The following is a 22,968-nucleotide window of genomic DNA, read 5'->3' as shown; positions in this document are numbered from 1 at the left end:
GAAGGAGTTTTTTTGAAAAATGCAAAATTTTTATTACAAAACAAAGCGTAGTCTAGTCATTCGATACAGTAGAATAGAAATGTCATTCCGTTGGCTTTTCGCATGTCGATCGATCGTCGTCGTCATCGTCGTTGTTTTGTGGCACTGTCAATGTGACTTAAGCGAGGTTCTTCTTATCCTGCTGCTGCTGCTGCTGCTGCCTCCATGCCTCATGGACGGAGTGATAGCCGCTCTGGGTCTGGGCAGGAGTGTTGCGGCCGAAAGGAGCCTTCGAGTTCACCTGCAGCATGTAGTCGCCGCGGATGTCATAGCTGGTGGCAATGCCCATGTAGGCGCGCTTGCCATAGCCATTGTTCTGCTTGTACTCCTTGTAAGAGCTGGCAGCGACAGCGGGGAAGTTGCGCTCATTGCCGGGACGGACCGATTCGGCGAAGTAGCGGGTGGCGCGCAGGGAAGCCTCGACAACGTTCTCGGCACCGGGAACACCCTCGGATGGGCCGTTGGGGTAGAAGTCAACATCGGCGAGACGCTCCTGGGTGCCCATGCCGTAGGCAGAGGTGTGGATGGCATCGACGAAATCGGCATCACCGCGAGCGAGGCCGCTCAGCTTGTTGTCGGGCTCGGCAAACAGTTTGGAGGCATCCAGACCGGTGATGCGGCGCAGCTTGTGTCCAGTCAGGCGGGTGTATTGACGACCAGCAATGCCAGCAACATGAGCAGCTGGACCCTGACCAATCAGATGGATGATCTCCTGGGGCACATTGACTTCGTTGGTCAACTGAACGAGACGATCGCCGATGATCTCACCAATACGCTCAACATTCAGGGTGGCGAATTGCTCAAAGTCCTCGATCTGATCACCAAGTTTGATCACAACCAAATCACCGGTGGTGGTATCATCCTGTTCCTGGTTCTGCTTGCGGCGCTGCTGCTGCTGTTCCTCGCTGCTGCTCTTCTGCTCATCGCTGTCGTTCTGGCCGGGGTAGGGCTGGAGGTTGTAACGCTGCTCGTAGGCCTGGACCAACTTGCGGTTGGCCTTGTTCACCTGACCCCAGGTCTGGGGCAGACCCTGGATGAAGATGGTCACCTCATCGTCGCCAAAGTTGGGCTGACGCTTCACGGTCTGCACAAAGGTGTTCAGGTTGAACTCGGTCTTCTGGCCGCGTGGACCAACAATGTAACCCTTGATCTTGCTAGCCTCTGGCACATAGTCGGGCTTGAAGACACGGTTGAACTGCGACAAGTGGTCTGTAGAGACAGAAATGAAATCAAATATATAGTAAATAAGTGTTGGATGTGTGTGATCTAAGGGCTTAAGACTTACACAACTTGGAGAGCATGGAGCCACCCTCATCGACGGTCATCTCCTCGAGGCGACGCAGTGTCACATCCTTGAGCATGGGCAACTGCTCAATTTGGTTAGGGCTCACCCAGTTGCTGGGATCCTCGTAGTTGTTCAACGAGTTCGAGCGACGTTGTTGCTGTTGGTTGCCATTGTTTGGCGATGCCAATGTTGCTGCCACCAGGCAAGCGAGAACACACAAAGTGCGCAGAGGATTCATTGTTAAACCAGAGAGAGCAGAGCCTTCTTTCCAAATTGCCGTTACGCCTCAACGAGCTGTACTGCATGTCTCAACCAAATCGAGCAGCGATTTTATAGCTCAGCTTTGCTTGCAGCATTGTTCTACTGTTCGACTGATACGTAACCAACATCAACGTTCATTGACCGCATCGAGCACACGTGTCGTCAAAATAGATGATGATGATGCACTGCATCTTGGTCAGCATATTTCGGTGGAAATGAAACTGAAAACTCTTGACTTGATTTCTTGACTTTAGCAATCAATCAATCGATCGATCGGCGACAATTGCACTACTCGACAATTTACACAATTCACATTTTTTCGCTTTATCAGTGATTGGTGATTGGCGCCGATTGGCAACTGTTGAATACTAAGCTCATGCTTAGCGCAGTCAGCAAACAACGATGCACATTAAGCGACATTTTGTTGCCACACAAAGCAGCAAGTAAAGTGCAAGTCCATTCGGGACAATGTGCGCCTTATGCAACTGACAATTATGCAATCAACTAAACGTTATGTCCGCCAATGCCTTTACATATTTAAAAGAATAACTTTATATTTTCTATTTATTTGAATAAGTTCAAAAATTCTTAGAATATAATATTCTGATTATTTTAGTACATATTTGTACCAATCACAATGAAATGTACTAATACGGAAGTTAAATAGTATTCTATTGAATAGAATTTTAACCTAGTTCTCTTTATAATTTTGTACATATTAATATTGAATAGAATATAATTATCTTAATCATCTTGCAAATATTATACACATATATGTACATCCAATTTATTTTTTCACAATCACATTACAAGTTGTAAATATGGAACCAATTCAAAATACAATGCACAAGTTCTCATTGACTGCGATAGCTGCAATATCGATACTGTTAATAGCAGCAAAAGATTTGTATGACCAATGCACACTGCAGACACTCAGTTCTAACATTTGGGACATTTGGGAGATTTGTCCCAAAATTGGGACATTTTTCTGTTCAGCGGTTCATTGCTTCGCTTTGCCAATTCATAGTACACAAATTTTGTTTTTCATTCATTATTTTAGTTTATTTCGCTGCAGCAATAAAACACAATTATTTGAATAATTTATTAATATAAATTTATTATTGAAATTAATAATGAATATTATTTGTATACATTCAAATTCATTGTATAGTACAAATTGAGCAAAAATTAAGCTACTCGTCTCTAGTACAGAATATTATTTTCATGTTGAATGAAAAAGTGCTGAATATGCAAATGTTGTGTTGAAACTTCCGTCAGTTTTTTTTTTCTTTGCATACCGATAAAGACACGCTATATTATATACATACATACATAAAAGAAAGAAGTAATAGAAATGTGTTTGAATGAACTTATGTGCATTCACAATAAGTGAAATAGCATCCGCGAAGTTAAAAAAAAAGAAGAGCAAATTCCCAAAATTGACTTAGACCAACTTTATTTGATTTGTATGTGATATACACATTATAGTGAAAGGTTATACTAGCTAAAACATGTCAATGACATGCATACATATATGAAGGAATTATACAGTATTTGCTCAGGAGATTCTAAAAGTTCAATCAAACTTATTCAATTTATATATAACTTATTCTTACATTGTAACTCAGTGTAATCTAACGTAATAACTTGTAGATCAAATTGCAATCAATGCAAATTAATTCATTACTAAAGGTGTTCTTATCAGTGGCTTAACTTTGTTGCGGGTGCTTTGCGCCCATTATCATTTGATTATGCACATTTGCTTATATTCGAGGCATGAGTTTGCAAGTATAACGAAAGTTGCATATGCTCGACTGAAAGATACCCGTTACATAAGGTAGCAAACAATTCTGCACATCTCAAGAGTTCAACGAAATGTTTGACGAGTCTGTTATTTGAAAAGTTAAGACTAAGACTGTTAACGTTGCTATTTTCTATTGTTAAATGGTATGTATATATCCTGTATATGTTAGGTATACTTATGTGACCCTGAATTTCATAGGAAACTCATAAAATAATGTGTGCTTGGCATCTTAGATTAGAAATGGCGTCAAAATTAGGAAAAACAATTAAACTGCAAGTGTTGCAATTAAGATTAAAATAATTAAAACCACAAAGATTATAATTTCTGCTAACACAAGATTAAATAACCCTTTTGTTATACGAAGACTAGGTATAGAAAGTAGACGGATGTCGTCTGCGTTAGCACGCGCAATATGTAAACGTTAAACTTGCTGAAATATATTTGCTGACAAACTGCAACGCTGCAGAAAATCGCAGCAAGTGCTGAATGGTCTGACAGTGCAACAAAATGCACGAATGCACGATGCGAGGCAGACAACAAGTATAAATACTCAATCGCTGAGCAGTGAAAAGCAGTTCAACTCACAGCGACGCAGAGCAGTAGTTGAAGTCCTTCCTGATCATCATCATCGACATGAATCCAATGAGAGTGCTTAGCCTTCTGGCCTTGCTGGTCGTGGCCGCCATGGGCAGCCCAAGCGGCAGGATGAACGACAACTCGGTCAACCAGGCGCTGAAGCCATCCCAATGGCTCTCATCCCAGCAGCTGGAGGCTATTCCATCTGTTGATGATCTGACGCTGGAGCGTTTGGAGCGCATGTCCTTGGAGAAGGGCGCTGAGCTGTTGCAGCAAGTGTGTAAGTAAACTAACATACATATAAATTGTATATTGTATATTGTATATGAAATGCTAATCTGAATCATCTTGAATTCAGACCATCTGTCGCAGATCAACCACGATGTTGAGCCCAACTATGTGCCCAGCAACGTGCAGGTTTATGTGCCCCAGATCAATGGCGAGAAGATCGTTGCCCCAATCAACGAGATCACCCAGCGTTTGAAGCAGCAGAAGCAGAACTTTGGCCAGGATGAGGTTACCATCATTGTCACCGGTCTGCCCCAGACCAGCGAGACCGTGAAGAAATCCACCCGCAAACTGGTTCAGGCTTACATGCAGCGCTACAACCTGCAGCAGCAGCAGCAGGAGGGCCAGAAATACAGCCGCAGCTCGGAGGAGGACAACAAGAAGACATCCAGCGAGGAGGACTACAGTGAGCTGGCCAAGAATGCCAACACCAACACCGGCGACATCATCGTAAGTAGTCAAAATGTTTAATACATGTACTATTAACAGTGGCTCAATTAATGCATTTAAACATTTCATGGCAGGTTGTTGACTTGGGCTCCACTTTGACCAACTACAAGCGTTATGCCATGCTCGACATTGAGAAGACCGGCGCCAAGCTCGGCAAATGGATCGTTCAGCTGACCAGCGAATTGGAATTGCCCTATGAGACCATCCACATGATTGGCCAGAACATTGGTGCCCATGTTGCCGGCGCTGCTGCCAACGAATTCACCCGCCTGACTGGCCACAAACTGCGCCGTGTCACCGGTTTGGACCCCAGCAACATCATTGCCAAGAACCGCAACACACTGTCGGGTCTGTCTCGCGGTGATGCCGAATTCGTCGATGCCATCCACACCTCGGTCTACGGCATGGGCACACCCATCCGCAGCGGTGATGTTGACTTCTATCCCAATGGTCTGGGTGCTGGTGTTCCCGGAGCCGACAACGTCGTTGAGGCCGCCATGCGTGCCACTCGCTACTTCGCCGAATCTGTCCGTCCCGGCAACGAGCGCAGCTTCCCCGCTGTTCCCGCCAACTCGCTGAAGCAGTACAAGCAGAACGATGGCTTTGGCAAGCGCGCCTACATGGGCATCGATGCTGCCTACGACATTGAGGGCGACTACATCCTGCAGGTCAACCCCAAGAGCCCCTTCGGTCGCAACGCACCCGCCAAGAAGCAGAACAACTACCACGGCATCCACAACGGCTGGCAGAACGAGAAGGATTACTAAATTCTCAATCAATTTAGGAATCCGCAATCCCAATGGACAAAATGATTCATCGAATGTCGCACTTTAGAGTTTAAGAACCCAAACCACACAATTGGATCTTTTTCTTGATAACAACGAGTAGTAATTTTCATACTATTATATAAATTCATGACAAAATAAACGCATATATTCTTTGTGAATAATATACTCAACGCTTTATTATTCTTTGGCATGGTTCAAATCAAGCATCTTGTAAAAATGCAACTATTATTATTATACTACATTCCAAATGTACCATAGAGTACAAAATATGGCAGGCTTTAGAGTAGACGTTTTTTTCCATAGGAATATATTTCCTAAATAACTTCTGCCATTTCTTTCGGATTCTTTAGAATGCTTTTCAATTTGTGTGGATTCCTTTAGAAATCATGAAAAATATAAATATACAGATTCAACTCTGTAGTACATATTTTGATTTAGAACTAGTAGTGCAATTTGCAGTACGCAAAACTTGGTAACTTTACCTTTTATAGTCTCTGATATCTAGATATTTATTTGGTCGGACAGTCAGACAATTACAAATAGAGACACTGAACGAGAATATATACTACATACGTCAGATATTAATATATGTATATTATTCTCCTAGCATAAATCTTATCTAAAAAGACGTACATCTTTATACATGCCATGAACATTTGTAGATGCTATGCGGATTAAGTATACGCTTAGAAAATTTCATACATAGCTATTCTTTGATAACAACACTCACACATCGCTTGCCAACTTCGATACGAATTTGTGTTGGTTTCCGTTTAAAGTTTGCATTACTAAAATAAAATTAAAATACTTATAAGTATATGTACAGAAGTAGTTATAAAATGTTAATTCAAATGAAGTATTTGTTTAGCTTCAATATTCGCAGATTTTCCGAAAGTTGTTTTCCATTTATTTTATTTATTAGTTTGCAACTGTAACCAGCTGATTTCAAAGGGAGGAAAATAAGCGAAGGAAAATCGATAGTTGGGTCTAAAAATAGCTTTTAAAGCTCGTGATAAGCTTTTGCCAGCTGTAAGGGTTGTCCCTTGGCAAAAGCTTATCAGCAGGCAAAAATATCAAGTACCTTGGCAAGCCTGTCGCTGTTTCGACTTTTGGAATTTTTTGCAAGCATTTTCAGTTGTTGCTGTGGGCGTTCCACGCTCGACTTTCGATTGTCGACGACTTGGAGCCACACATAAAAATTTCGTACTAAAAAGTCGACTCCAAACTGCGTTTTCCAAAAGGAAATACTGTCTGCGACATCTACGTGTTCGTTCTCGCTCGCTCCAGTTCACATACATTTATATATATATATAAATATATATATATATTGTCGTGGTCGTAGTCGTTGTTTTATGTGACTGTTAGCCAGGATTTCATATGCCTTCAAGGTGAGGCAACATTTATATTTTTTGGGTATTTTTTTTGGCAAGCTACAAACGAGTATTGAACAAAGTTTAAATTTGTGAAGTAAAATGCAGTGAAAAAGTGTGCAGCGAAGATTGAAAGCATAAAAAAGAAAAGCAAAAATAAATTTTCCTCGCTTTTTTCCCCTTTGTGTCCACTAAGTGTGTGTGTGTGTGTGTGGGGGGGTGTGTGAGTGGGAGTGTGTATCTGTGTGTTCGTAAAAAAGCAACAGAAATACCGAGAAATAAAAGCAGTTTTGTTATTGTTAAAGACAAGCTGCTTGCCTTCACTTTACTTTACGTGTATGTGTATATTTGCAAATATATGTAAGTGTATGTGTGTGTGCATGCGCATATGTACATATATGTATGTGTGTGAATGTGTAACTCGTTATGTTGTCATCTACTATGCAAAGTAATTTGCTGAAGATAAAGTGAATAATATTGCAATAATTATACAGTTTAGCTATCGACGACATCGTCCATCGAACGCGGCAGCAACAACTGTGATAGCACGAAACAACAACAACAGAAACAGAAACAAAGGCAATTCACCCGATGACACACGGAAAGAATGCAGGGAAAAATGGCATTGTCTGTCAAGGACAAAACAAAAAACACCCTGTACATACATGCATACATATGTAGCGGCGTGCGTGTGTGTCCCACTGTGATAGTGTGTGTGTAGCGAGCTAACAACAACAACAATAACAACAACAACAAATAAACAACATCGAGCAAGGCAAGAAAGTAGCACAAACAAATCTGCAGCTGAAATATTGTACACACAGAGAAACAGAGACACGAACACAGACAAACAAATTACATTTCAAAACGAAGGAGGCTGCAGCAACATCATCATCATCATCGTCACCAACTTAATTATCATCAACTAACCAGTAGACAACAACCCCAAACCGAACGAAAACCCACGCAGCAACAAAGCAAAGCGAAGCAACCCCAAAGAAGAATATTTGGCGCCAGTTGGACAACAATTGCTGCTGCCTGAGCTTAAGCCACCATGTGGCTTCTTGCTTCTGTGATGATCCATTTGTTTCCGCTGCTTTTTCATCTGCTACTCTTGATGCCAGTTCATGTGAGTACACTTCCTTCCCTCCCTTCTTAGATGTATGTGTGTATGTACATAGTATGTAATATACATTCATTGATTGTAAACATTTTATGCCAAAGATTTCATTAAGGTTAAAGACAGTTTATCATATGGTGTAGGCTCATTATCTGAAACATTTTACATACTTTTTCCATCACAAATTAATCTCGGACAGTACAAATTATCAGTTTTTCAGAAAAATATTACAATTTACATCTTCAAGTATCATTTACTGTTCTATAATTAGCCATCAAAAAGTTTACGTGGTTTGTGTTATTAATTTTAGTGCTTCTGATGTAAGGAATTCGATGACAGAAGACGCCAAGCACATAAATTGAGCAGTTAACATTGTACCGAAAATATAATTGAATTGATATTTATATTATATATTTATATAGTAGACATTTAAATAGTTATACCTCCAAATGCATTTTTTACGATGCCTTCAAATACATTTTAAATTCTCAAAGAAGCAAGACCTTGAAAAAATGTATTGCATACTTCTAGGCGCGCTCATTGTTTTTCGACAAAATATCAAATTTATTTCAAGTCCCATAAATTTGAGGTGTCCAAATTCAAATCAAACTTATTTGTTCTCCGTATTCACGTCACTTTAAAAAAAAAGGACATTACTGCCTTTTCTGCCTCCGCACTGTGGTATAGGAATATCATTTTTGGACTTAAACCTCGGAATTTTATTTATTTATTCTTGTTCATTACAAGTGCTCGATTCATAGATCATGCCATATCGTTTTGATGGCGATCGGTAGCGATTAGCGATATTTACGATTCCATCAATATTCAAATGCAAGAGGATATTGGCGAGTTATAAGTTCACTTTCAAAAGAAACATTCATTTTGTTCGCCATAGTTTCTCCAAGCCATTAAGGATCTGGCAAAGACATACTTTGTAAACAAAAAAAAAAACTTGGTTAATTTGTTATTGAAAACAAATACAATAAGGAAGCTAGAAACTTAAGAAAGATATTCATACCAACAATGTAGATATTCATGACAATTTAGTAGATAGAAGGTTGTTAGTTTCGATCAAGAATCAAGAATGTCAAGTGCTTAACCCACATTTCTTCTATGCACATTATTATAACAAATATAACGAAATGCTTATAATAAAATCTATTTCTACTTGGCACAGGTGACAGCGCGTTTCTGTGAAGGTGGACACATCTGCTCGTTGCCACGTGAATGCTGCACCCAGGGTTGCTGTCCGCCGTATCAAGGTGGACCGCGTCAATTGCCCCCCTCCGTCAGAGCACGTACTGAACTTATTCTTCATCAGCCACTGGTTCTTTTGGTAAGTGTGTGCGACAGACAGTGAGACAACAAGACAATGAGGGCAGAGAGATTTCGTCAGTGTCAACATCATCACAGTTGCTCGGGTCTCGGGTCTAGAGGCTCAGGCTCTCAGGGTCCCCGATGACGATGATGCTCTGCTGCATTGCGTTCAAGGTTGCACAGCCGGAGCTAATTGGCATTGTGCGGCACATAGAGTGTGTAGTATACAGAGAGAGCAAAAATCAATCCGTTTCCAATTGAGCCATCACGATTCTTTTGCAATATATTAAAATGCCTTACTTGACCTGCATTCGATGTGATCTTTGTAAATTTTCGATTACCTTATTTTTTAATAAGAGTATTCATTATCAAAAGAAATTATTGAATAGAGCAGAGAGAAAAATATAAAAGATATTGTTAATTCAGTTTGAGATAGAGTATTCCAGTTTTAATATTTAATATTTTTTATTATTGTTCATCATTATTAACCTTATTTTTAATTACGTATTTAATGCGTTAGATGAAATTAAAAGTGTTTCCCCTTTAAACTCAATTTTATAATTTGCAGTTTAGAGTCTCATTTTTCTCTCTGTGTAGTATGAGAACGAGTATGGAAATGAATATTATTATTGGCAGCAAAGGTGCCCCCTAACTTGACTGAGTTACGTCAAGTCAAGACCTTATGCAAGTCGACCGAGCCCCAAAGTCCCCAAACAGAACAGAACAGAACAGAACCGAGCAGAACGGACCAGAGGAGAGCAGAGCAGAGCAGACACAGACACAGAGACAGAGGAAGAGAATGCAAAAAGCTATTGGCAACTAATGAGGTACTGTCCATTGTGTTACCCCCCGCCATACATCATATGTTGGTTTGTTGGTGGTACATAATCAAATCTCAAGTCACCAAAAAGCAAACTACTCGTACACTATAGCAGACCATTTAGTTGGCATTCGATGACGAACGCAGCAAGCAGCAAGCTGCAAACCAAAACCGTACAACACAACAAAAAAAAAAAAGTTGCACTTTCAAATGGGTTTCTTCATACACAGCCGGCAGCTACAAACCGAACAGTTAAGGGAGAATCTCCAACCACTTGACTCCATCTCTAATCTTTGCTCTGTCTGACTTCTTACTTTGTAGGTGCGTTGTGGTTGCCATCATCCTAGCCATTCTTTGTGCCTATTCCTTGTGGAAAAAAACGACGCACACTTTGTGGCTGGGGCTTCAACGATCATCATCACACACAATCCGAGGGAGATTCCGCGGGTTCCTGTTATGCACCTCCGCAATACAGTCGCTGCAATTCATTTCATCATCCGCCGCCGCCGTACACAGAGGTAAGTCTATAGCATTAGCTTCCGGGTTGTGTTGCGTGATTCTTAACCGATATGACTATGCAAAAATATCCGTTGATTTGCTTTCTATGTTATGACATTCTATATTGTGAGCTAAAAGTAGAAGATACACTGAACAAAAGGCTGATTGGATACGCTGAATTTAATACGAAGCGGCTTATCAATTATATCGATTAATACCCAATTTTAAAATTCTTAAATTAAGTATAAAATTTTAAAGAAACCAATGTAAAAGAACGTAAGAAAAATTATTTGGTTATTTAATTTAAATAATCTAAATAAGAGACAACTTCATATTGATTTGGTATTTTTGATACAATTCAATATAGAAATTGTCCCATTAATGAGTGAGTGAATAAGATTTTATCCTTGATCTTATTTGAAATTATTGTCTTCAATATAACTTCAACATTTTTGTAATACGGAGTTAATAATATATTCTTAAATTTCTAACTCGTTCTAATTTGGCAATCTTTTTTAATTCCGAAATTCTTTAATTTAGTATGAAAATATAAAAAGCATAAAAATAATTATTTAAGTATTTAAAATAAATTATCTTGATCTTAATTTGAAATTTATGTCTTCAAAATAATTCTTCATTACTGAGTGAACACTATATTCTTAAATTTCGAACATGTTCAATCTAGATTTATTGATAAATTTTAATCTTTATTATCTCTGATTGAATTGACTTTAATTTAATTTAAACTTTATTTTTTATCTTGATTTGTAAATTTTACCTGTAATTATATATTCATGAATTTCTAATATATTCTATATAGAATTGTTGTAGAATTTTGATGCCAATTTTAGAATTTATTCCTTGACATAATATCGACTTTTTTTTAGCAATATTTGCTTTAACTGAGCATATTTTAATATTATATTTATATATATTTAAAATATATATTTTATTTCATATCATAACTAATGTTTAACAGTGAAAAGAGGCAATTGATGAATTCGAAAACTTTCATAAATTAATGAATTTTATTTGCCTCTTTTCAGGTCACATCAAAACCGGATCTGTATCCTCTGGTCTTCACCTGCAACAGCGACAATAGCAAAGGCAACGCTGGCTCCAGCTATCTGATGGTGCAATACTTCCGCAACTATATTGTGCGACCTGCGGGATCCCTGAGTGCAGCCAGCACCGAGGAATCCCTCAGCTCCAGCTTCATATGCAATGCCAACGAGGCGAACACCTTGGTTCCACCTCCATATTCTCGTGCCGCTAGCCCCGAGCTGAGTCTGCAGTATGCTGCCGGAGGTGGTGGCATCTCACATCCGGAGCCAGTGCGCAATTCGCAGCTGGCGGCGCCGATGTACGGCCTGCCGCGATCCGCCTCGCAGCTGGTGGAGCTGGAGTATCAGCCGAGGCATCATCAGGTGATACCGGCACATTACGCGACTGTGGCGCTGGGCGACAGTGTGGATGGGACGCATTATAGTACGCGTTTCAATGCAACACACGCCCTAAACAGTGGACACTTTTCACCAGATGATTCGTCAATTGGCGGCGAGTCAGGGAATCAAATGCGTCAATTGAGCGGAGTTGGAGTTGGAGTAGGAGTTGGAAGTGGAGGTGGAGGTGGAGGTGGAGGTGGATTTCTGCAATCGCGCAGCGATCAACACTTTCGCTATATGGCCAACAGCATCAATAGCCTTAGTGAGATATTTGTGAACAACAGTTGCGCCGCCGGCTTGGGCGGCACAGCGCCAACGGATGTGGGCGGCGATCAGGTTGCAAGTGGCGCCGCCACACAGGCCACATCATTGTGCAGCCTGGCCTTGGCAGCCGGTTGCACGCCTGTCATCTATAGCAATGGCTGCGTGCAGCCGAATCCATTGAATAGCCTCGAGAACTGCTGCCAACTGATGTCGATGTCCGGAGTGGAGGCGGCGGGTGCCACAGTCACCGCACCGACAACCGCAAGCACAGTCTCGGTCTCAGGTGTGAGCAGCCTTTCGAACATCGGCACACCTGGCTCACCGCCCCAGGCCACAAGTCCCACAGATGAGGTGCGCGAAATACTCGATCAGATCAGGCATCTGCAGGCGGGCGTTAGTTATGAGCAATTGCTGCTTGCCAATGGCGGTGGCCACAAGCCGCGTCTGCAGCACACACTCTCCACACCCATGGCAAGACCCTCAACACTGCAACAGCAACAGCCACAACAACAACAACAACATCAGCACTCCACTTCAGCGTCAGCTTCAGTTTCAGCTTCAGCTTCGGGAGCAACACCGATGCCAATGACCATAACGAGTAGCAAAAGCAAAAGCAAATTGAATGTGTCGAAGCCGCCGAACAAAGCGTTGTACATACCGATGGCTGCGATTGTGGCGCCCTCCTCATCCGCCCAGCGCTGTGTGCTCAAGAGTCCCGTCAGCAATGTGGCAAGCGGTGCCACCAGTTTCCTGGTCAATCGTGGACGCGTGGTGCGCAAAGGTTGGATCTCACGCTCGGCCCCAACAACACCGGCCAGCGGCTTGCCGCCGAATCGCTTTGGCGATGACAGCCCGTTGCTCAATGAGCACGATGAGGACGAGGCCATCGATGAGGCACATGGAGAACAGTATGAATAATGCGAAGAGACTCCATAATAAATGACCTTAAATACGATATTTAGTTTGTAGAACACTCGGTAAATAGATGGGCCTGTTTTTGAGGCCAATTGAGTCCCCAAAGATAAACGCAACGAGCTGCATCAAGCAAGGCAGTAAATTCCAATTTTAGCTTGGATTTGAACCAGAATGCGGTTCACGAAACGGATATTTTTCGATTGCTTAAAAACTTGCTTTTTCGTTTGAAACTTGATTTACTCCGATAATTTTGTTTTGTTATTTATTAAAAATCAATCTTAAGAAAATAGTTATCCGGTTAATTTTATATATAGTTTAAAAGTTTTTATTTGGCAACCCAATGATTATAAAGATTGTGGAATCTGCTTTCATATTAGTTTCAGATTCGATTTCTTCCTTTAATTTTCTTTATTGTATTTACAAAACGAATTTTCATACCAAGAACAAACTTAAAAGTGGTCTGATTCTTTTCTCATTTGTGATTTGTAAGCTAGCATTAGCAAAATACTGTTTGACCGATTGTTCCTATGAAACAATTACAATACTGGACTTAAACTGACTACTTGTTGGTGCCTTTGTCATACGAAAAACTGGAACAACCAGTTAATCTATGATAATCCAATTGAACATGGATTAAGGCGAAATTTGAAAGCAGCTGATGGAAAAAATCAAAATATAAGAAAACCATAATGAATATTGACATTTGGGACATAGAAAATCACGAATTGAGTAACTAAAGAAACAACTTCCACAATACTTGCCGAAATAGTCAGAATAATTATCGCTGAATATATGATTTAGACAACATTCGCACAATTATCAAACACAAAAATAAATAGAAAAAACATTATCTTGTTCGGAAGGATCAGCCCTAAGACACTCACACACAAATGACCCAACATATTGCATCTGAATATTGAATATGAAAATACACGAATGTGAAGTCATAAGATTGCAAATTTCTTCTTTGAAGCTATGCTCAACTAATGATGAATATTTTGCAAAGCAAAAATAGTTGAGAATAAATCGATGCAGAAAATAATTGATTCATATAAATTCAAAATGAATATTTAAAAGTCAAATAATAGGTAACAATACAATCATTATGAAAGTTTGGTCGTCAGCAGTTTAAATAAATAACTGAGCATCTGTCGATATTTGTGTTCGTGAAGCAAAAAACTCTTCAATAATATCGGTTTGCGCAGAAAAGTATGCAACATTTTTTCGCAAAGAATTGCATTCTTTGAAGCAATCCGTGATTTGTGGATTTTGTTGAACAGTGCTGTCAACAGTGATATTTATTTAGCCGAACTAATCTAGAAACAAATACAGAAGGTGGCTCTGATAAAATTGAGCATAGCATACAATCAAAGAGCCGAGATAAAAGAATGCTTCACACATCTGTTGTTTGTCATGTATTCTAATATGCTGATACTATATGTAAGATATACGTGTGTGAGAACCAATTGCCAATTTAGTATCGCTTAACAAAATTACATTACATCACCGAAAAAAAAAACAAAAAATGAATTTATGTATGTCAAATATGTACATTGTGAGACCTCCTTTTGAAGATTTTTCATATGTGTATGTAAATTATATATGTAGCTCTTTATCTTAGTGTATGTAGTATGTAATAATTTTATATTTTATTGGCTACTTTAACTTAAAACAAATCGCACATACATATTGTACATCTATGTGAGTGTGTGTGTGTGTGTGCATGTACACACCCATATGTATATATGTATATACATATGTATGATGTATAGATGTTAATTTCTTAATTACTACATTTGAATCTTGTATTTGGCGAACTAGTCGAGATTGTTCAACTACCAGAATACTCTGAGGCCATAATGTCGATACTCTAATCAAATAGTTGCTTAAAATATACGAATGAAATCCTTATTGACTCAACGCACAGCCCACAAATAGAGATATATGCCATACATCTTCAATTTAATAGTCCAAAGAAGCCCTGAAATTTCCAATTTCTAATGCAACTGCAAAATTAACTTCCAAGTCTAATTTTGTTTGACTTTCAATGAAAGGTTTATTCGTCTGATGCATTACGTGACGATTCATTTAAAATTGTTTCAATAATATTTATTGTCATTTAAAAAATTATATTTGATTAATTTTATAGCTGTTGCAGCAACATGAAAATAAGCAGCAGCAATTACAAATTTCAACTAAAAAGGGTAACACATGGGTTAAGAGTATCTTGTATTCGAACAGTTTCCACTAAATTGTTGTCATGCTTTTGTGAGAAATGCAAAATGTTGAATTAATGACTTGAAGCACTGATCACGATTAAAAGCTAATTTAAGCAAAACATGATAGGATGAGCACAAAATTTAAATGAAAACAACTAAGCAAGTTGCAGTTGAGTATGCTCGACTGACAGATACCCGCTACTCATTTTTCGAAAATACAAACAAAAATAAGTCTGACCAAAGCAAACTGAACTCGGTGCCAGCTGCAACCGATATTCAGTCTATAAAAATTGTTTCTTGAACAAACCTAAAAGTTCGATCGCCATATTAGGAGGATTCATACAGAATGTAGTGACTGTAATGAAGGGAGCTTGATCAAATTATACGAAGAAAAAACAAACTTGATCCACGTGCAACACAAAAGAGTTTTGTCACCAAAATTTTGTAGTTATAGATCTCATAGTCTCTGAGATCTAGGTGTTCATTCTGACAGACAGACAGATTACTCAAAAAGAATATAAAAAAATATATATATAACATAGTATGTGCATTTGCTTTATAAGGTCGGAGGCGCCTCCTTCAGCGTGTTACATAGATTTGCGGTTGTCACTAAGTTATAATACTTGTAACACATGTACCCTATGGGTAACGGGTCTACGTACATACAAGAAACAAGAAACAAGAAAAAATGCAATAGAGTGCTCTCAGAAAACACTCCAAATTGTTGCTAGAACATTTTTATTACACATTTATTGTAGGGTATTGAGATAATTACATTAGATCTACAATAAACAAATATGTTAATCTAAAGAGTTTTAATACAACACACACATTCACTGTTGCACATTCGATGGTGACAGACAGAAAACAGACAGAGAAGCCGCCTAAAAACTATGGAGAGAATAAAACCGGAAACAATTTTAAGTATAGTGGAAAGTATTATATACAAAAATAAATAAGATCTGAACAGAATATATAATAATAATGGATAAAAGTGACGAATTACAATGCAGCAGTGCCTTTCAAAAAATAACAAAACAAAAAAATGAAAAAAAGCGATAAAAATATGTAAACAATCAATAATGATAATGTGCAACAGAAGAATTAATCGACGACATGTATTTCGAACAAGCTTAAGAATTATGATGAGAGCATAGATAATAAACAATTAAATATGTGTATGTGTATATATTTCGAAATTGCAATGACAAACATTGAAGAGCAACTAAATTTCATTTGAACGTCAGTCAGCCCAACAAATATTCCCATCACGAGCTGAGTTCATCAAATTCTTTGGTGAACAATGCAATGATGTTTAGAAACTGACATGAAAATATAAACAAATAATAATAGATTTGCACAATTTGCCATTTTCGGGAATTTAATGTGAATTGCGCGCATTCTGAACGAATAATTTAAGTGCACATTTTTTGTATTATTTTATAAGATGCTTTACTGGTTAAAAATACTTATTTTTTTTTGTATTAATATTATACGTACAATATATATGATATGAATTAATTACAACAAGCAAAAGAAAGAACATAATAATATTACGTCAGAAATGTATAAATCGTTTTTTTTCGGCTGACTGTATATTCCTGAAATTGATTGTAGCTTATCTAATTCTTAGCTATAGAACTAAAACAAGTTGTGCAATAAATGGTCATTCAAGATATACATTCGAAAATGCGAAAATGAATTGATGTAAAAACAACTTATTAAACAATAACTCGACAAAAAACAAAATAATAATAATAATATAAGAATAAAATACACAAATAAAGAAATATTAAAATGAAAATTGATTGTTTCATTTAATATTTTGTAACAATTTGAGATTGACGATAGATCAACAATTAACGAGAGTACTTACAAATTAAATTAATTCGAAAAAGGGGAAAAAATAATAATAATTAATTTCAGAATAATTTCTATTATCGTTTTGAAGATGCTGCCCCACGTCTGTTTCTTTTAAATAATATTAAAATAACAACTTATAACCCACACTTCTTCCCCACTTTTATTCACTGCTTCAAGGCCTGAGCTTGCACTTCGCCTTGCCGCTGCTCCCGCTGATTGCTCTGCTTCAGAGCCGCATCAAACTGCTCCTGAACACTCTTGTAATAAGGTCCCAACTCATCCCGAACTAGATCGTACCAGCGTGACAGCTTGTGGCGATTCTTGAAGGCGCTAAAGCCAACGCTTTCTGCAAGTTATAAAATTGTATATTAAATATTTAGCCATCATTTTGACGACCCAAAATACTACTCACTGGTTTGATCAATTTCACAAATAGCGCTAAGATCCGCAAATGAAATATTTTCGCCCAAAATGAACTTGTGCGAACTCAGGAATAATTGCTCAAAGTCGTTGAGTGTGCCATCCAAATGCTTACCAGCCACATTAAGCTACAATTAAAGTGTAAGTGAGTGTAATATTGAAGATTAGTAATATTGAAGATATAATGTTAAACTCAATCACTGCCCAAATATCTTACCGCATTGTCGGATGCACGCGTTTTCTGCAGGTGCGGAATTAGCCACTTTTGCTGAAAGTAATCGGTACAAGCCACATCCATGTTGGTCTGCTGCCAAGCCAGATACTCATCGGTTCGGCTGCGTCCCAATTGACGACGAGGATACCAATGTTCTGGCACAAGTTTCTCGCGTGACAGATGCCGGAATATGGCCACACTTTCGGACAATTGATAGCCGTGATCCGTAATAGCGGGGAGTTTGCGGAATCGATTGACTTTATCACGAAATTCACCCGTCAAATGCTCACCTTGAAAGATAGTTAAGATTAAACAAATATAGTTAGTTGTTCTCGATTTGAGAATTCATTTTTAAAATTGTATTAAGAAGTCAAGTGCGCGTGACCGTGAATTACGAGCTACGATTTTTTAAGAAAATTAAAAACAAGTCAAGTGCACTTAATTTAGAACCTTTTAATAATAATTCGATCTCACTGAAATTCTTGGAAATTGTGTTCAATGCGCTTAAAATTCTAAAACTTGATTTGTATTATTTCTGTTAAACAAAATTGTTTTTAGTATATACATATATGAATTATTATTATTATTTTAAAGTATACTGCAATTGGATCTTAGCTGCTTTGGCTGACGATCTGGCATATTTTGATTTATATTATATGTATCATATATGTATATCGAATCTAGTCCTTCATTGATATACCGAGTATGATATATTTTTAGCGTTTTTGTTTTATATAATATTTGTTTTTTAGCCTGCTGTTACTTTACTTAATAATCGTTCCATAGTAAAGAGATCAAGTCTATTCTCTTTATTTCTTTTGTTGGAACATATAAGGTAAAATTTCTATAATTTAATATTGCCCACTATTACTTTACTTCATTGTTCTTACAATGAAGGAGATACATTTTTATAAAGCAATACTATATTTTATACCGTTTTACTATTTTACTATTTATCTATATTTATTTTTTATACATAATATATTTATACTAAATACTAAAGGTGGGATTGGAATATTCGATGGTTAAATTTGTATGAAAATACTGCATCTTTTTATCACTTTATTCTTATTTCGATCATTTGAAAAATATGATTTCTATATTTTACTTATAAATAGAGTCCATTGGTTAAACATTTACAAAGCTACAATAATCTTGTTGACCACCTCAAAAGTATAGATTGCATAGTAATAAATTGTTATATTACGAGTGTCAGTTTCTCGATTCGCACTGCAGACAAGTCGTAGACTTTTATGTTTTTGTTTTGCCAAGGCTGGCATCGTTCTCAATAGCCAAGTGCCAAGAGTCGAGAGTTTTTCGAGACTTGTAACGTTAACGTTTTTGCTATTCGACTCGGGGGCTCAATGCACTAACTCAGGGTCGTTTGATTGGCGTCAGCTGGGGCGTGGAAGCGGTATAGATAGCTACTTAAGTAAACCCGTTGCTATTAAATTTCTTTCGACTTACGATGTAAAGTGCAATTGCAACTGCGCTTTAAGGAAGCAACAATCGTAGATTTGATTTGCATACGGTAGAGATAGAGACTAGCAATAAATTCGAAATATGTATATATGTATCTACAATAAATGTCGGTTATCTACGATTCTATCCATTCGTATGTATGTGTGTGCATTGTAGTAAGTAGTCAAGGCTGCTTATTATATTATATTTAAGTACCTATTAAATGTGCAAAGTACGTCCATGGGTATACAATATACTTAAAATACATATAGACGCATACCCACTCATACAGACATTTAAATATATACATATAGTATTCTGCTGTATGACTTCTTTGTTTACAGACAGAGAGTATATTTAGCCATATTTCACCTGGCATTAATGGCATTTGCGCACGCGCAGTTCAACAAACACAACACAATAATTGTTGTTATTTATCCAACGTATTATTCCCCTTATTTGGGGTACATTGTTTTTGTGCAGATGTTAGTAACTCATTAAGCAAAGTAGCGCTATATAGAAAATTAGCTGAGAATCTGAATATAATGAGTTGTTAACAATAATAAATTTATTGTTAAAAATTAGAGCAAGCCTAAGTGAGATAGTTTTCAACTCAGTATTGGAAAGATATTAAACTTAATTCTAATATCGTAATTTAATATTGGGATTCGTGTTGAATTCAGTTGATCAAGTTCATTGCATTTGGGCAAGACCACAGACCAACAAAATACTCTACCCACTGCTTTGGCGAGTGACATACTCGTTTTTGTTTGTGTCTTTTTTATATTTACATACATACACAGTACACATCTGTATCTGTACACACACAGCTGCATTTGCAAATATACAAAATCGACACTAAGAAATTCTCACACTTTGTGCTTGCTCGCATGTTTGAATTCGAGGGTCGTAAACTGGGTTTCTTGTCAAGCGACGATATTTCGAACTGTAGTAAGTGAAAGCTATCTTGATAACAAATATTATTTTTATTATTATTGTTTTTCATTTACTTATTTATTTATTATTACTTTTATCATCTGATTGTAAACAAAGCCAAAGAATTACCCTAAAACGTGAAGATGGACAATTGTGTCTGGATATTGAAATGAATGCATAAAATATATATATTTCTAGTTATCGGGTAACGTAAAGGTTAATGTTTCAAATCACTGTTGCCTCCTCAGTTCAAGTATGCCGAATTAAGTTCAACTTGAGACATTTTAAAGTCAAAATATAATTTAGATATATAAAGAGTAACCCTCGCAAAGAACCGGACCATACATACAAAGATATTTGTTGACAGAAATCTATTCAGTTAAATGAATGTGTGCATTTGCTCATAAACAAATTCGTTTGGCGCTTGTTTTTTATTAACAACTCTGTATGCGCTCTTTCTGATACTCATATGATAATAAGAATTACCAATGCACACATTGAATACAATTGTTTAAATTGCAGAATAATAACAAAAATAACTATCTATCTATTGATATAGCTTAATGTCGATCCATTGTAAATAGGCAAATATTTGTAAGCAACTTTTCTAAAGAGGAAGATTATATTCAATTGTGGTAGCTACTTTTCTTCCTCTATCTATATGCTATATGCATATGACACAAAGTTGGATATCAGTTACTAATTAAATACGCTTAACATATTTGTCAAATGGTATTTGGAAACATGCAAAAAGAAACCGGTAACCATTACGCAATAGATATACAACGATTTTCATGTGCAACCGAATGATGATCGAAACTCTTTTACGTTTCAATTTGATTTCCTGCAATATTATTAAAATTAGATCATCGACATCGATCGGCTTAACCAAAAACCAAAACACACAGGTTGTTTGTGCGTTGCGAGTGAGTATCGAAAATACAAAAACACAAACAAAATCAAAATAAAAGAAAAAACACACGCACACACATAATTCACTTTCCCTTTGAAAACTTGATAAGCGGAATATAAAACTAGTGGAAAATTTTTTCGAAACACTAAAAACCGTTTCCGATTGGATTTGCATTTGTATGCAGTATTCAGTGTTCCATATTCAGTCTTGAGTATTCACCATTCCAGCTGGTTGACCTTTTGACTTGTAACGTGCGTGCGTTTGGGCACGTACTCAACTCACCTTTGACCATGGAAATGGGAATCGCCTCGAAAGGGATTTTCGATGCCTCCAGAAAGATGTACAATGCCCGACTGGATTGATTTAAGAAATCAAAATAGAACTTCAATGACTGCGACATTTTGTCGTTTCAAGTTTCAATTGCGCTTTTAGGATCACTGAATTTTTGCTTTTCCTTGCGAAGTGACGACTTCTCTGGGACACAATTCACGACACACTGAATATAGCGGATAGTATTTTTATGTAAATCAAATACAAATAATGCATACAACAAAAACAAAGTTCAATTTCAAATCAAAGAAATTCCTGTGACTAGTTTCAGCACCCTGCTGCGCACTTGGACTGGTTGAAACGAACACACGAATATCTTCTATCTATGACTGCTATTTTCAGACTGAGCTCAAAACATCGACGAATGCGGCATTTTAAAAGCAACGCTACGGCTACGCGACACGAGACGACGCAACGCAACGCAACGCAAAGCAACGCAATGCATAGACAAAGCGCATTTCTCGATCTGTGCGATGGCTGCGCTTGCGCTACACAATTTGTGTTTTGGTTGTTTGTTTACATGTTTACAAGTTGACATGAATTTATCTATGGGCAGCGGCAGCGGCAGCAATTTCGGTTTGTTGTATCTTCAAGTCCTATGAGACATTGCGTGTGGAAAACTGCACAACTTTACAACAGAAAATTCAGCGAAAGTGTGTTGCTTTATTTCTTCACTAATGGTTAAAGTACTTCGATTAGTTAATCTGTTTAAATTGAATATCCCACCAAGAAAAGATAGACATAATTTCATAATTTCTCAATACTGAATTTATTCATGATTTGTTGATGTTTTTTTTTTTGATTGTATACTAAATTATTTACTCTAGTTATTCATGAGTAAAAAGTGATTTTATTAAGGTTATTTTATTTTATTTGTTAACTTTTTAGAGTCAACACTGTACTTCTAATATATGTACATGTAACAAATAGACTAACCTGTTGAACTCATATTTGCATATAGTAAAAACAGACACCAGCTCGTATTATTTCCAATCACACGCCGTATTAAATACACTTAATGGCCATATATACATTCTCTACACATCTGTGTTGGACAAGCCTTTCATTCATGAGAAAATAAATTCAAGTCTGATCAATCAACTGTACCGGCACAGCAGTAGTTTAAGTAAATAATAAAATTTAATGGCCTTTTGTGAACAACAATTTGTATTAGTTAACACCTTTCTGAAACTTGAGAAATATCAATATGTTGTTGCATTGCATGCCAAAAACAACATCAACAAGTCAGAAAGCTATACCCCAACCCATTTTAAAAGAAACTGAACCAATAAACCAGTTGCTAATATACCACTTACTGTTTATTTTTAACTTTATACAACTTACTACGTATAAATACTTATTAATATAAAAA

At 37.4% G+C, this 22,968-nt stretch overlaps 4 protein-coding genes across 4 annotated transcripts; 2 read left to right on the top strand and 2 right to left on the bottom strand.

Moving 5' to 3' along the window:
- Positions 1-7: 7 nt before the first annotated feature.
- Positions 8-1,638, bottom strand: LOC132797232 (vitellogenin-2). The gene is made up of 2 exons (XM_060808844.1): positions 1,325-1,638; positions 8-1,248 (listed from the first exon to the last, which is right to left on the bottom strand). The coding sequence occupies exons 1-2, from the start codon at positions 1,560-1,562 to the stop codon at positions 158-160; spliced, it is 1,329 nt and encodes a 442-aa protein (XP_060664827.1). The 5' UTR covers positions 1,563-1,638; the 3' UTR covers positions 8-157.
- Positions 1,639-3,965: 2,327 nt separating this feature from the next.
- On the top strand, positions 3,966-5,656 carry LOC132797294 (vitellogenin-1). Its single transcript, XM_060808965.1, has 3 exons — positions 3,966-4,245; positions 4,324-4,703; positions 4,778-5,656. The coding sequence occupies exons 1-3, from the start codon at positions 4,023-4,025 to the stop codon at positions 5,468-5,470; spliced, it is 1,296 nt and encodes a 431-aa protein (XP_060664948.1). The 5' UTR covers positions 3,966-4,022; the 3' UTR covers positions 5,471-5,656.
- A 2,837-nt stretch (positions 5,657-8,493) lies between these two features.
- Positions 8,494-16,475, top strand: LOC132795500 (uncharacterized). Its single transcript, XM_060806239.1, is given in 6 exon segments — positions 8,494-8,523; positions 9,159-9,268; positions 9,270-9,317; positions 10,440-10,491; positions 10,493-10,636; positions 11,663-16,475. Coding segments are annotated over 6 exon segments (1,965 nt in total). The 3' UTR covers positions 13,244-16,475.
- LOC132797296 (glutathione S-transferase theta-3) lies at positions 15,423-21,935 on the bottom strand. Its single transcript, XM_060808971.1, has 4 exons — positions 21,549-21,935; positions 17,960-18,246; positions 17,735-17,870; positions 15,423-17,668 (listed from the first exon to the last, which is right to left on the bottom strand). Exons 1-4 carry the CDS (start codon positions 21,664-21,666, stop codon positions 17,487-17,489), a joined length of 723 nt encoding a protein of 240 aa, XP_060664954.1. The 5' UTR covers positions 21,667-21,935; the 3' UTR covers positions 15,423-17,486.
- Between the last annotated feature and the right edge of the window lie 1,033 nt (positions 21,936-22,968).

This window comes from Drosophila nasuta, chromosome X, assembly GCF_023558535.2.
Source record: "Drosophila nasuta strain 15112-1781.00 chromosome X, ASM2355853v1, whole genome shotgun sequence".
Classification (NCBI taxonomy): domain Eukaryota; kingdom Metazoa; phylum Arthropoda; class Insecta; order Diptera; family Drosophilidae; genus Drosophila; species Drosophila nasuta.
The sequence above is the reverse complement of the archived record's forward strand: the minus strand, read 5'-3'. Positions and strand labels throughout refer to the sequence as shown.